Source organism: Gossypium hirsutum, chromosome D01 (genome assembly GCF_007990345.1).
Source record: "Gossypium hirsutum isolate 1008001.06 chromosome D01, Gossypium_hirsutum_v2.1, whole genome shotgun sequence".
In the NCBI taxonomy this organism is placed as follows: domain Eukaryota; kingdom Viridiplantae; phylum Streptophyta; class Magnoliopsida; order Malvales; family Malvaceae; genus Gossypium; species Gossypium hirsutum.
The window spans coordinates 20788607-20805436 of NC_053437.1; the positions used below are offsets into that span (position 1 = coordinate 20788607).

A 16830-nucleotide genomic window follows, 5' to 3' on the forward strand; every position below is an offset into this window, starting at 1 on the left:
CCGAGCTCGTAACAACTTCAAAATCTATAAAACAAAAATAAACAAACACAAACACATACAGTAAGCCATTGAGAGCTTAATAAGTCAATAGCATAGATAAAATTTTAACTAATAAAATGAAAGAGCAATTAACTTATTTTATAAAGACAATAGACATCTCTTGGTTATACTTTTATTTCCATATACCTTTCTATTAATCCAAACATACCTTAACACATATGTATAAATATATAAGCCTTCTTTACGATAACTTATTTATCAAATAAGCTGATTCACATCTATAAAGAAACATGATAACTTACAATATTATAATCACTTATAATATTTCATCTCAAACAACCAACTTACCTTATTTCCTTTCATTCATTAAACTAATAAATACCTGCAGACAAAATTCATTCTCATGTCCAACTGCATCTAATTTTACATTGAAAAGAATATTCTAATCACATATTTTGAACAAAATCACTGGCACATAGCCTGCTAGGCTTGAAGCCTGATTCAGAACACCGACATTAAGCCTGCTAGACGTATAGTCTGAAATATTTCACCGGCATTAAGTCTGCTAGGCACAAAGCTTGAGAATCTCAGAAACAAAGATGATCTTTCATAAAGATCTTTTTAATTACATAAGTCTTACTTAACAGTCGTATATCCGTAACATTGAATTATATTCGATTCTTCTAAGTAAACATGCATCCGAACCACATAAGTATAACTGAAAAACATTAAATTCAGCTCAAAAGACTTTACAACCTATATTTGAACTTCCTAATTAGATATATAAAATTCATACCTTAATTTTTCCAACTCAAGAACTTGAATATATATATTTGTGTATGTTTGAACCCTACGCATATTAATATATGTAATTCATAATATTAATTTTAGCTCAAGAACTTGTATTATACTTTTGAACCATATATTTATAACTCAAAACTTTAAATTCAACCCAAGAAATAAGCCTTACATTCAAATTACATATCTATGAATATATATTAGTTTCATATCATTGAACTTAAAGTATATCTAGCTAACATATATATAATTTGTGTCATTAAAACAACCTAGCAAGATCAACTTATATATTCGGTTATCAAATAGGAACATAACAAAGTTTTATTCAACTTACATATTTTAAATTTCAACTTATCATATGTATGATAATTAAATAAATTTAAATTCAATCTAGATAATATTTAGTTGCTAATTGACTTACCTCGGATATCGACGGGCACGATCGACTATTCGACTACCTTCGTTTTCCCCTGATCCAATTCCGGTTTCTTCGTTTCTTGATCTAAACATATTCAAATTTAGCCTTTTTATTCATCAAATCATTCAATTAAATCCAAAAATACATAAATAGGAAAATTATCATTTTTCCCCTAACATTTTACACTTTTTGCAATTTAGTCTTTTTTACACAAAACAAAAAACACACAAAATTCAAACACACCATGCTAGGGCCGAATATTCCTAGTGTTCATACAAGTCCACACGTTTCATTTATTTCACATTTTAGTCCCTCAAAAATTTATTTTCACAATTTAGCCCTGATTACTCAAATTCACCAAAAATTCAAAAACAAAACATGTTAATCTTTCACATATCTTTCATTTTTCATCATCAACTATCACAAAGCTCAAACATCTATCAATGGCATATCTCAAAATTACTATTAAATTCTAAAATTAAAGCATGGTTCTTGTAGTACACAAAGCAACGATCTAAAAAACGTAAAAATTTTCAAAAACCGAACAAAAACGAACATTTAATTTGGTATGAACATGGCCGAACCTTTCCAAGCTTTAATGGCTTCTTTTCTTCCTAGTTTCGGCTAAGGGAGATGAAAATAATCCTAATTTTCATGCTCTTACTTATCATATATTATAATATATAACTATTTACTTATTTAACCTTATTTACTAATTATATAATATATATTTATTAAGGTTAAATTTGTCCTTAACCGCCCACTATCTATATAGTGGTTTAATTGCACCTTTAAGCCTCCTAACTAAAAAAGACATCAACAAATTGATGCTTTTAAATTAACCCCCTAAATTTTCATTTTAAGCGTTTAAGTCATTTTATCAAATTGAGCACTCAAACGATCAAATTTTCATACGAAATTTTCACACATAGTAATTCACATACTGCAAGTACCAATCAAAAATTTTAAAATATTTTTTTGACTCGAATTTGTGGTCTTGAAACCACTATGTCCGATTAGGGTCAAAATTGGGCTGTTACAACATGGCTATGTGACCTACATGGCCTGGACACATGGGCGTGTCCTTGGCTGTGTGGAGTTTTAGGCTTAATTTTTTCAAAAAATTTAAAGATTACATGGCCTAAAATAGTCCACACGGCTGTGTAAAACCTGAAGCTATTTTTTTAATTTTAAATCAAGTTAGAGAGTTACACGGGCAAGACACACGGCCGAGTGCAAGACACGACCTTGCGACATGGCCGTGTGCAAGACACGACCGTGCGACACAGCCGTGTGTGCCACAAGGGCTGGACACACAGACGTATCCAAGGCCGTGTGAAGACTAGACCGATATTTTTAAAACCCACACGGGCTAAAAATGCCTTACACGGGCATGTAACACGACTTTGTGGCCCAACACGAGCCCTTACACGACCATGTCCCTTTTTTTAACTCTCAAACCCTAATTTTTTATTTTACTTTGATCTTTCCCAAACCCCTTAACCTTAGCCGCTGCCAACCAACTCTCTTCGATTGATCGAGTTAATGCGACGATAGATGTCTTAATTAAAAGAGATTTTGATTAATCAACCTAGAGTCAGTTGTTCTTACTCTCGAAAGAGATATTATAGTTAGTTTAGTAACCATCATCTCTACAAGGATCAAATTAGGTATAAGAGTAGTCAAGTTATTATATTAAATTATGATTAATGTTATGGCAAAACCAAGTTAAGTACGTTGTGGTAATTTAAAATAGTAAGGATGTGTGCGAAATGTATACTGACTAATACTGAAAAATGCTAAGGCAAAGCAAGAGTGACAATGTAACGGAAAATACAAGAATAATTACGTGAATAATATGCGAGCGAATAAGTAAATAACTAATAATGTTATGGCAAAGATACTATGGCAATGAATAGAAGGTTTACGATTTTAATTCGAAAGGTTGGGATTATTAAGAATCTGCCTTTACTTTTAGTAATGCCTAAACTAAATGGTACTTAATCTACTGCTTAGAAGATACCTAAAGTGACCTTTTTCTTTCAAGAGCTAGATCTCAAGTTACCTGGCCTGTGTCTATAGGCCTTAGCACGGTACCCTGCACAGTTTTGTCTTTATTCTATACAAATACTGCTCTATGTCTAGAGTCTGCTACAAGTATTCGGTCGAATACCCACTTGTATCATTCAACTTCAGTCCAACTAATCCAACATTTTCAAAATTAGATTCAGTTTATGGGCATACTGCACACTCGTCTATGTCTAGAGAATGTACACATACAATTGAGAAATAAAAACAATTGAATGAAACTGTAGATTAAACTAAATATATGCTTCAACCATTAAAGAAAGTAAAAGTTTTCATCATGTAATCCCAACCCTATGAGATTTAGCTCATGAGTTGGCAATTAAAATTCAAGTTCAAAATAACACTCAACATCGATTTGATCAATTCAATTTATAGGAGAAGAAATTAAGAAATTATAGAAGAACTTAGGAAGAAGGTTGTCGCCAAATCAATCATCAATCCAGCAGTATAGTGTCCTATGGTGACTGAAAGGGACTGCCTTCGATCTCCTCTTTTTGTCTCTACTCAGCTGCTACCCTCTATTGTTGCCTACGGATCTCCACACCTTTAGGGTTTCCTCCTTTGGCTTTTTATAAGCTTTTCTTCCTAGGGCAACTCTAACAGCCCACGAATCTTCTCCTATTTTTTAGCTAGATTTTTCTAGTATAAGTAGAGTTGGGCTGAAACTGGTCTACGATGAGTGTTGACTCGGTCATCTTCTTGAAATTGCCACGGTATACAAAGTGGCAAATTGTCCAATCTTTTGCCCCAGCAAACCATCACTCATTTATTTTTTTTCTCCCTATACTGTACCTACTAAACCACCAAACACAACCTTTCTACACACAATTAAATGTATCTAGCATGTAAACACAGTCCAAGCTCCTAATGAAATGATAAAAATACTAATAAAATGTCCTAAAATTCCACTAAATGTACTCAAGTACAAGCAATTAGCTAGGTCTAAGGGCAAGAAATATAACTCTTTTCAAGAGTTATCATGTAGCGACACCATTGCCTTACGGGAAGAAATTAGCTGCAGGGGTAGTCTTTTATCCAACACCATTCCCAATCACAACACAGCTTCTAAGGGTATTCTTGTCAACTTTTTTTTATTGTATTCAGATGTTAAAAACCATTTTTGACTGATAACTAAAGAGAGAACCTTTTGTCTTTAATTTTTTTTTCATCTTTTAAGCTTCGTAGTTAGTCTTCTTCATCTTTTCTAGGGTTTAGTCTTTAGCTTTTCTGGTTTTAGTTGGTAGTTTAGTTAGTTTTTATTGTAGCTTTGTCTTAATTGCAATTTAGTACTCAAAAGTCTCTTTGTAATTTCATTTTAATCCATAGTTGTTAATATAGCTTAGTTCCATTTTTCTTTTCATAGTTAAAAATTTTAACTTTATTGGTATTGTCCACCACCATTGTTGCTATTATCATCTTCTTCAAGCAACTGTCAAGAAATCACTAAGTTTTTTTTAACCCTATTTTTATGCTTATTTGAATGTATGCTTTGAATGCATGTTGAGTTGTTGCTTGTGTGAGAATGATGTTAAGTAAATAAATCTTTGGTGGTTCGATGATGAAAATGTTGCTTGATTAGTTTTTGGTATAGGGATTAAATCGTAAAAACTGGACTAAATCAAATAAACTTCAAACTTAAAATTGACGCATTTAGGTGAATATTTAGATAGGTAAGACTGAGAGGAGATCCTATTGAGTGCTAATTTGGTTGTCCTGAATTAGTTTGGTGACGTCGAGAGATAAACTAGACTAAATCATCTAATTTGGTAAAATTGTGAACGAAAAGTAAAACTGAGCCAATTAGAAGTTTAAGCTTTTTAGGTCTCCCTAATCAAAAGACTAATTGGCAACACGGAAGTCAACCAACCACAACTTTTGTTTATTGAATTTTTAATTGCTTAGTTTTAAATATTTTACAATTTGGTTCTTTTTAGTGTAGGTAGGCAATTAGTGTAATTTAAACTCGATTGTGAATTGTCGTAATATAGCCCTCAGTGAGTAGTTAGTTAGCCTTCTTGTTTGCATGTTTGTTACTTAGGAATCACTTTGTACCCGAACTCTCTTGGTTTCGATCCTTGGAATACTCGGGTGTTCCATTGTAACATAACAAATATTACAACTCGACCTGTTACACTTGTAGTAAATTGTTAAATTATAATTGTATTTCTATTGATTCATAGCTCCAGTGCATGCATGTCGTGACATGATCAAGTTGTTGGCACTGATTCTAGGGAGTTTGTGTGTGATTGAGTGATTTAAGTGATGAATGCATGTTTATTAGGAAGATAATTAGCCAAAAGTTAGGTCTATAGATACGACGCTCTTCTTTCTTGCGTTTGATTCTTTATTTTCTTTGCTAAGTGTTCTTATATTTGTTAGTTTTTTTTATGATTGCATCGTTGATGTGTGACTCGAGGTGATAACCAGTTAGTCCCATTTGACCTTAAGCAGAAAAGGTTGATAACGAATGCTCGAAGGATCCAACTTTCAAGGGAAACCCCACCATCAATAGAACCACTGATTATCGATCCTTTGATCGACAATTCTAGATTCAAGGAACCTCCATTAGATCTTCCTAACATCGAGGAGTGTGCACGTCCCTTCCGCCCACTGTAAATAGAGCAATGGATGTTGCAAGATTATGCCACGCTGAACTTGGACGTGGTGTGAGGGAGCATAATGTTAGAGTATGCCGAAAGATCAATCATGAGATGGTTGTAATAACATACTTGATTTATCATGTTTATTAATATAAGGCATTACCATTATTATTTCAGTTTCTTTTCTGTGTATATAAATAAACTATTTTATAATAATGTCCTGAGAATAATATGATTATTCTTAAAAGTTCCTTAGTCAAGTATTATTGTTGGATAGGACAACGATAATGCATTAAGACTAACATGTAGTTGATTGGTGATAAAGAGTTGTCATTGATATGGAATGTCAGAATCATTACATGAATATGTGTGTTAGAGAACAACATATTGGACTGACCCGTTATGAGTATGTTTCTTGGATTATTATGTAATTGTCACGACATTACTCATAATGATTAATATTTATATGATCCTCAGACTTGACATCATCATAATCCCAACATCGTGAGTTGTATATTTTGATACAGTCAAATGTACACCGTAACTGGTTGTTCTATAAAGACTGATGTTGGATATACCACAATCTATGTAGAAGGATAAGGTTGGTCGATATAGGATAAGTCCCTCCTACATAATAGGAGTAATATCTTAGGCCACTTGATTAAGTGAGATTAGAAATGCATGGTCATCTCAAATAAGTTGATATTAGATGTCATACTTATTTGTATATCGTAGTCTGCTTAAGATATCAATGAACATGGAATGGACAATGCAAGTGTGACTATTCCATGACTTGTGTCCAATCCAGAGATAACGGACTTAAAGATTATTGCATAAAAGGTTAATCATAAAAAAAAGGTTATGTCGAATCATGATCTCTTGTGACTTAGGTAGCAATGATGCATTGCTAGATGCCACTCATTGTTTGTAGCATTAGAATCATTCTAGTGTTACTGCTAACGTTACAGGAACCTACAGGGTCACACCCTATAGTTGAAATGAACGGAATAAACCATAGTTGGTATTGTTTTTGAGGTCGCTTGAATTAAATTAATTATATAATTAATTTAATTCGGTAATCAAATTTCCAACACATTATGTACAAGGTTGTTGTATGTATAATGAGGACATGAATTTGGTTAGCATAAGAATTCAAATAAATATATGGTTTACCGAACTTATATTATAATTAATGTAATTATAATTTTCGGTATAAAAATATTATTATATTTATTTAATTCCTAAGAACCCTAAAACAAAAAGATATATATAATCCCGTTTTTCTTTGTTTGAGCCTAGCAACCGTAAAAAAAAACTCTCAAAACTGTTTTAGGGATTCCTTCCATTCGTAGTCAACTGGGTGGATTACGTAGAGGCCGGGATCACGATAGATTGCGGCTTGGTTCGACAGCAGATCAGACTACTCGTTGTTGAGGTGTTGCTGTCTACTCTGAATAAACATTAGGTAATTTCGTAACCTTGATCATCCCGATTCGTTCCTCACACATGGATCCATGGTTAGGGTCGTCGATTTTATTTTTTTTTCGCTGCGCCGTAGGGGTGCCGGCGATCCAACACATAAACCTTTCTACTATCAACACAAACAAATTTGAGATAAAGCCAACAGTGATACAAATAATTCAAAACAACCGCCAATCTAGGGGCTCTATGAATGAAAACCCTAACCAACACCTCAAACGCTTCCTTACACTTTATGACACTTTCAAGTATAATGGTGTATCCGATGACGTTATATGTCTTCGGTTGTTTCTTTTCTCTTTATATGACGATGCGTTTATATGGTTGGATTCCCAGTCAGTGGGCTCAATCAACACGTAGGACGAGCTTGGCAACTGGTTACTTGATAAGTACTTTCCCTTGAGAAACACGATGAAGTTGCAAATGGATATCACCAACTTCTGACAACTAGAAGGGGAGTCACTATATGAAATGTGATAGCGCTTCAAGCTCATGCTACGTAAGTGCCCTTATCATGACTTACAAGATTGAATTCAATTACAAACTTTTTATAATGAGCTCGATGGGAACTTGTGATTTAGTCTAGACGAAGCATCCGTGAGGGCATTCATGTCTCAGACATATGTTGAGGGTTGCCAACTCATTGAAGATATGGCAATTAATTCATATATGTAGCCGACTGAGTGTCTTGACACTATTTTTTCGAAAGAATATCAGTGTTTAAAAGGTATGTTAATCGGTTGACTCATAGTTCTTATTTATAGAGAAACGGTACAAGAGTTTTGTTCAAATAAAGTCTAATTAAATAATAACATTTTAATAGAAAATTCAATGTTCTAGTAGAACTTGAACACAAAAGGCAATAACATCCCTAGTAAATACTAAGTCCTATTCGACCTTTCATGTATTAGGTAAAATTATATTTGTTATCCAGACTTTTATCCAACACTTATAATTTATCCAACCCAATAATTATTTTTTATTACCTAAAATATTAATTAATTAATTAATTCATTAATCAACTTATCTAAATTATTTTTTCAATTACATGATTTTCTTAACCCAATTCTAATATTGTTAAATTCATGTCAACTTTACCATATTAGAATCCATGAGGAAAATTAATTACAATCAATTAAATAATACTTCAAATAAATTAAATTAATTTCTAAGTCATCTTTTGTACTGAATGAGAAAATGCATTCATTGTGAATATTGATACATGTGATCTATTTCTCTTATTGTTGTTATTCATTCCACAATTTATCAATTCTACATGCAATTCGTTTCGGGTTATCTCGAGCTAGCGGAAGGACCGATTGAACATATATAATTAGGGATCAAACAATATGTAATTTAGTTTCAACACTTCGCCTATTAATTACAACTTATTTAATCAATGAGTCATTCCACTATAGTAGCAAGACTAAACTCTCTCTTATTATATTCCATTACAAAAGCTATTTTATTAAGTGGTTGTCTAATGGCATTGACATAAGTGTGTTACTCTCATAAGATATCTTTAATCTCTTTGGGGTAAAATTCGTTCTCCCAGTATGATCCTATTTTATCTCATAGTTTCCATTACATCTTCCAATATGAAAAAAGCCAATTACTAACACATAGTAATTAAACCATTTATCTTATGACAAATGACCCGTGGCCATGCTCCTTTTCATCAATCTTGTAATGCTAATGAAAAGACATAATTTACCCTTCATTTGGCTATAAATTCCACTTTTGTGGAATGGTATTACATCATGCAGAAGCTGCATACCCAACGTACAGACTTGTGGTTTTTTTATCTATTTGAACTCAGGCTTTCATTTATATCAAAGTATATGAGTCACAAATACATAGTTCATTATCCACTCAGGATTAATGTATGTCACATTATGAACGTCACAAGTGAATAAATCCATAAACGAATATAGGATAAATTCAACTTGGGTCTTGTCTGATGTATTGTCTGTCCAAACAATGGCATCTATGTCTCTGTCTTCTGGGAGTCGTCCACTCCGATGCCCAAGATAATGAATCTTCCTAATTGGACTTGATAAACTACATCATAGTCTTTCAATCGATTTGCTCAATTTCGATTAGATTACTGGCTATTAAGATTATCTACTAATATAAGTTGTCTTATCGCATTATGATCCTACCACATAATGCAACTTAATATTAGTTAAACATTAAATGATAATCAATGTGCCAATATTTGCTTACATTTTGCTTTGCATACAAAAATTGTTAAGGACATATGCAAATGATAGTAATGTATAACGGAATTTTATTTAAACCAATCTGTTTTAAATATTACAAACATAAATTGACGAATATACTACACTTAGGGCACTAGATCCTAACAATTCCCCAAATTTGCTCCCTTCCAATATGCAAATATTTTTTGTGATACTTATCAGTGTTCTTTCTATCTTCTAGAATTTTTTGGACCATCCTAAACTAATGAAATACCCAATCACACCGATGCCACTAATGCAAGAGAAGCGTATAAATGTGTACACGTTAAAAACATCATTATGAACATCTGTGTCCATTGGTAGTATGATAATAATCTCTTCCACCTGGTATGACATCCGTACAAACTGCAAAATTAATAAAATATTTGTATTTTAATTCAATTGTGATATTAAGTATATCATTATAATACACAATTTATAAAATTATTTAATTCAACATCAATATATGCTCATATTGCTACTATATTATCCTTCTAGTAAGTTGTATGATCATAACGCTTGGACCACCTGTTAAAATATCAAATGTTAGTACCAATATAAAAATATTTAGAATGTAATATATTTTATAACACATGCTTTTAATTTTACCATATTGCAAGAGGGAATATGAGATTATTAGAGGGGATAAATACTATCCATGGAAGTCTATACCATCCACACAATTATGAAATCATAAGACAACCATTTCTTTCATTATTCTCCACTTAGCATGCCTTACATATCATTTTCGTATAGGTATGCCAAAAACATAAAATTCTAATTGTATAGTCCAGTTGTATGCTTCAAAATTAGATAACAATTAGAAATACACAAATGAACTAAGTTGTTAAACTTTTTAGGCATTAGCACACCTCCAATCAACTGAAGAATGTAAGCTCTAGCATGATGTTGAATATCTTTGAGTGTTGGATTATTTAAGAGATGCTCAAAGCGACTCTTTAACCATGTTAACTTAATTTGCAATCAAACTTATGGTTTATACATGTTCCCAACATTGAACAAGGACCTCCACCAGATTGTACTAAAATATTCTCATTATTAGATGCCTATCCACTAGAAGACTCGTTAGTAACACTAAACATTAAGTGTTATTGTTGCTTCACTGCATGAAGATGAAACATATGGGTCTTAGGTCTTTATCATTCAATTAAATAAAAAAGGAATGTTAGCACAAAAGTAAAATTATTAATTTGATGTGATAGAAATCATCTTTTAAGTGAAGAATGATTTTGTCATCTAATACATTCATCTCTACATTACTATGACACCAAGCCACTAGAAAAGACTCCATTGTTGTAGTATTTTAAGTAACATATCCTTCTTTTGATCTCAATAAGGGGGAAATCATTATGGTATGCTTCAAAATTCGAAGTTACAAATCTTGGGTATATAAGATAGTATAAAATATAGATAAAAGAATATTTTAGGTTTCTATGAAAATTAAACAAGTGGAATGAATTGTTTATAGGTTTTAAGATTAGAGCTTTTAATATGACCTCGATAGCCCTTTATGACGAGGTCTTGTTAAATTTATAATTTTTTAAAAGTAAACTACACCATTAGTTAATAAACTATGAGTAAGTTTTCGTTTTGGTCACATAACTAAAAAAAGTTACAATTTGGTCACTGAAGTATTCAGAACTTTTCATTTAAGTCATTGGATTGTTAAAATCGATGCTATATGGCTTTCTTTATTTGCATTGCCTACAATAATCGAAAGCTTTCTTTCCTCTTCTCTTTTACGGTTCATTTTTTTATGAAACAGCTTTGAACGTCACGAATCTGCAAACCAAAATTTAAATAGCTTTTTTCTTTGATCTCCGACACTGACCGTCAGATCAACTTGGACCTAAGATATGTTCTTCTACTCGTCGATGGATACTGATCCTCTGTACTAGCCATTGAATTGCCGCTTGGAGCTCGCTGGCGAAAGGTTTTTTTTTTAAAGAAAAATTTAGCAGCCTAATGACTTAAATGAAATCTTTCAAATAGTTCAACAACTAATGGTTTAATGACCAAAATGAAAACTTACCCATAGTTCAGTGACTAATGGTGTGGTTTACCTTGAGGTGTTCATGGGTTGGATTGGGTTCAGGCTAGGCTTAAGCATGATATTAACACACTTTATACTTGCTCAAGCTTGGCCTGGCCTGATCATGGGCCTAAAATTTTGCCCAAGCCCACCCATATTTGGAATTAGTTAACCCAAGCCCATTTAGGCCCTCCCATATTTTTAAAATATTTATTTTAATTTAATATTTAATAATTATATACTTTTTTTATTTATTATAGTTTTATATATAGTCATCTTAATTTTTTTTGATGTTTACATTATAGAAGTATTATATATTACTATATATCTAATTTTTATGTGTTACAAATTACATAATATATAAAAACAACATAATATAAAATATTACAAACTTAAAAAACGGATCGGGTTGAGCTTAGGCCTTAAATGTTAAGCTCGAGCTAGACCCATATTTTAAACGAGCCTAATTTTTTCTTAAACCCATTTTTAGGTGTAATATTTTTACCCACACTATCTCAAAATTCTAGCAGATTTTCAACTTTGGACAAGTTTAAGTTTATTTATTTTTTCAACAATTATGATTTACTTTTTTAAAAATTTACAAATACTTTAATTTTTGTAAATATCATCCTTTACAAATATATAAATGATTACAATTTAAAAATTTAAAAATATTTATTTTAATACTTCTATACCAAATTCTTTAAAAGAAATTCTAAGAAAACTAAACAAATTACAAGAAAAGATAAAATATGATTGTAGAAAGAAAGCATCTCCTGTGCTCAACCTCATCCAAACCAGTTCTGTTTTTACAGCATCATCATTGATTTTTAATTTTGTCCGACTTTTGACTTTCACTCCATCAGAAATCAAAATAAAGGAGTGAGCACAAGAAAAGTATTATGAGGATGCGAACAGCATATAGAAACTTAATAGTGGAAGGCTATTTTGTTCAAAGTGAAAGACGGGCAAATAAAAATAATAAAGTCGAGAAAAAAGCCAAAATGAAATCCAATTTTGAAGTCCGTCGTTCTGGACATTTCCAAGAAGATCAAAAACAGAACAAGAGCCTGAAAACTCTTTAGTATTTCTCTACGGTTTCCCTCACCGTAACAACCCTGTGGCTGTTTTCTTTTCTTTAGTTTAGTTAGATTTTGTAGATGGGCCAATCAGTTTCGGCGGCGAAGCTAAGGAACCGTCGAGATTGGAACCATCGCCAACGGTCAAAACCGAAATCAACGGCTCTGATCTGTCCGATGCAAGCTGAGGAAACTGAAGAGCTTGAACGAAGTAACACAGATGGATCGTCGGATTTCATCTCGGATCTTCCTGACGAGTGTTTGGCTTGTATTTTTCAGTCTCTTAGCCCCGATGACCGAAAACGATGCTCTCTAGTTTGCCGGCGGTGGCTTCTGATTGAGGGACAGAGCCGTCACCGATTATCTCTCAACGCACAATCAGATCTGCAACCTCTCATTCCTTCTATCTTCTCTCGCTTCGATGCTGTTACGAAACTGGCTCTGAAATGTGACCGTAGATCCGTTAGCATAGGCGACGAATCGCTTGTTCTAATCTCCGAGCGTTGCCGGAATTTGATTCGCCTTAAGCTCCGAGCTTGCCGTGACTTGACCGATGCAGGAATGTTGGCGTTCGCTAAAAACTGCAAGGGTCTAAAGAAGCTCTCCTGTGGTTCTTGCGCTTTCGGAGCCAAAGGCATGAACGCTGTGCTCGACAATTGTCTAGCACTCGAGGAACTCTCCGTGAAACGACTTCGTGGCATCACAGACGGCGCTGCAGCTGAGCCGATTGGGCCTGGGGTGGCTGCGGCGGCGTTGAAAACAATTTGCTTAAAGGAGCTTTATAATGGGCAATGTTTTGGTCCGCTTATTATTGGTTCAAAGAATCTGAAATCTTTGAAACTTTTTAGATGCTCTGGCGATTGGGATAAGCTTTTCCCACTCATAGTGGAACGGGTCGCGGGTATGGTAGAGATCCATATGGAGCGGATCCAAGTCAGCGATGTCGGTCTTGCGGCTATCTCCAACTGTTCAAACCTAGAAATTCTTCACCTCGTTAAGACTCCCGAGTGTACAAACGCCGGACTCGGAGCTGTTGCAGAGAAATGCAACTTGTTAAGGAAGCTTCACATTGATGGATGGAAAGCAAATCGAATAGGTGACCAAGGGTTAATTGCTGTTGCGAAATCTTGCCCCAATTTACAAGAATTAGTTCTTATTGGTGTTAATCCCACCAAACTGAGTTTGGAAATGTTAGCTTCTAATTGTCCAAATTTAGAACGGTTAGCCTTATGCGGTAGCGATACAGTTGGTGATGCAGAGATATCTTTTATTGCTGTGAAATGTATTGCTTTAAAGAAGCTTTGTATCAAGAATTGCCCTGTTTCGGATCATGGCATGGAAGCGCTTGCTAGTGGTTGCCCTAATTTGGTTAAAGTGAAAGTGAAGAAATGTAGAGGAGTTACTTCAGAAGGGGCAGATTGGTTAAGAGCAACTCGAGGATCACTTGTCGTTAATTTGGATATCAATTTGGATATGGGCGAGCATTTAGATGCAAGTGCCAGTGATGGTGGGGCACAAGATAATGGAATTGAATTTCCTCCAATGGTGGGCAGTCAAATTGGAGCTTCTAGTATTGCATCGAGCAGTACAGGTCGATCGACATCATTCAAGTTGTTAGGGCTTATGAGTGGGAGGAGTTTTGTGGCTTGCACATTAAGGAGGTTGGCAAGTAGTTCTCGGAGTTAACTCGGAATTGCAACAACAACAAAAAGAAAAAGAGTGACAATAGAAAGCACTCTTGGTATGAACTGTTTACATTATTTTTCTGTTGGTAGTTCTCCCTTGTTTGTGTATTTAATTCAATTCTGTGTGCTGATGATTGCCTTTTGAATTCAATCTTCATCTTCAACATTTTATAGTTCTCAATTTGATCTGTTGGTTTGTAGTTCCTTTATTTAGCAAGCTCTGTCTATGTCTTCATTCTTCTCAAACATATTTGTCCTATACTGGAATTTAAAGAACATCTTTCTGATTAATTAGTTATATCTCTTTATTTGGTCCGTGTTACAAAATACTTGCATACCAACATGCATGTCCTCCAAATGCATACTTGTATCCTAAAATTCTTCTTATTAGATAGAGGAGGTTTGTTTCTCCTGTTATATGCAATTTATATATATATCAATTGAGTTTTAAATATCTTAATTGTTTGTTGCTGCATGTTTTAAACATGATCAATAGTAGGGATCAGGTGTTGGAACTGAGAACCCGGTTAGACTTTTTGATTTGCAATATGCATATCCTTAATGCAAATCAAAGCCGGATTCAAACGCCAACGTCTTGATTCTTTGGAAAAATGATTCTTTAATGTTATTTTTGGTTTGATGAGAAAAGATCTGATGAATGCTACCGCTGTATGAAATTAGTAAGTTCTCTGATTTTTTTCTCTGTGAATTGCTGTTAAAATTGCTTTGATGTTACAGAAGCCAATTTTTATGATGGTTTATTATGATGCTTCTGGTTGATCATATTTTGCAATGACTTGTTGATCTGCAATATTAAGTGGTTAGGAATTGAGCAGTTTATCATCTTTAAATGGTTTAATTCATGCACCTCAGATACACTTGCACTTTCAGGAGAGAACAATTTTTTTTTATTTAGTTTCTATTACTGGGGACACAGTCACAAGTCTCATGGTCCGATTGCATTTTGTCCCCTCTATTGAAAAAATGGGCTAATTAGTTCCTATATCTTAGATCAAAGAGCGAATTTGTCTTTTTTGTTAAATGTTTCACCCATTTGTATTATTAAAAGTTGACGTGGTTAACGAAATAACTAAAATGTCAAATAATGACATAAGATCTGATTTTTTTCTAATAAAGGAATCATTTTACTTTTTGATCTGCCATGGATGGATTAATTTGTTTTTTTTTTAATAAAAGGGATAAAATATAATCTGATTTTTAGGTTTAGTTTAGCATTATTTTTTTAAAAGTGATTTTGAGAAAAAATATACTTTTGAGGAGAAGTTAAAATTTTCAGTTTTTGAAAAAAGTATTTTTGATTAATTTTTAGCTTGAGAGAAATACTTTTTCTCTAAAAAAAGAATATTTTTATCTAAAAAAAGTGTGGGGGTTTTCATTATACATTTACTTAAGTTTCTGACCATGCATTGGCAAATTCAGGGTTGATCTTGTTGAATTGTTGGTTTGTGGTAATGCATTTATTCTTGTCAGCTTGCCTACCGCTGAATAATTCCAAAATATAGGTGGTTTGAAATTGCATATTCCATCAATGCAGATTCAGGACAGTGAATGATTTTGAATTGGAGGCGTCCTACCCCTGCTTTCTGCCTTGGTGCTCCAAGTCTCGTATTGTATTAATTATATTCCCGCCTAAGAAATACAAAATTTGAAACTTCTCAGAAATTAATGACGTTGCTTTTGAAACCATCACATTCGTAAAATGAACGTGAGTGCTAATTTTTGTCACATCTTGACATTGTGATATATTTTAATGTTTATAATGATATATAGTACATAAACATTGCAATTTGAATGAATTGGAGATTGCTTCCACATCCACAATCCATGACCTAATAAAGATGCTTGCTTATCCTGTTCTGTACCAACTAACCATGTTTTTTTTCTTAATTTGGGCCAATTACTCCATTTACTATTTAATAATAAAAATTATTTAATCTATATTACATTCAAAATCTTTGGCAAGTGAATAGCAATTCAGTAGAGGGGAAAATGAACTAGAATTTTGGAAGTAACAAATTTTATTTACATCTTTCAATAATTCTCTATAGGAAAGTTAAATAATTTAAACTACAACTTTTTTTTTATTTGAATGATATAAATAAATAATGCAAATATGCTAACACATAATAGGTGTTGAGTTCCTTATGGTTGCTCAACAACTATCACAAAATTTGTTGTGTAAAACATCGTTATGAACTTAACATATGTGATTATCAAGATCATGTTATTTTAAATTATTCAATCCAACTTGACACTTGACTTTTTAGGACTGTACTTTGTTATTATTGACGGATTTGATTTGATATATTAGAAATTCAACACCATTAGGCCGTTTTTCGATACATCAAACTTGACATCTACGAGTGTTA

General features: G+C 33.0%; 1 protein-coding gene across 1 annotated transcript; it reads left to right on the forward strand.

The window, feature by feature from the left end:
- The first annotated feature begins 12435 nt into the window (after nt 1-12435).
- On the forward strand, nt 12436-16257 carry LOC107922226 (F-box protein At1g47056). The gene is made up of 2 exons (XM_016852143.2): nt 12436-14496; nt 15996-16257. Exon 1 carries the CDS (start codon nt 12837-12839, stop codon nt 14439-14441), a length of 1605 nt encoding a protein of 534 aa, XP_016707632.2. The 5' UTR covers nt 12436-12836; the 3' UTR covers nt 14442-14496; nt 15996-16257.
- The last annotated feature ends 573 nt before the right edge of the window (nt 16258-16830 follow it).

Excerpts from the sequence above, each read along its gene's own strand:
- LOC107922226 (XM_016852143.2), top strand. The coding sequence starts at position 12,837 with ATGGGCCAATCAGTTTCGGCGGCGAAGCTAAGGAACCGTCGAGATTGG.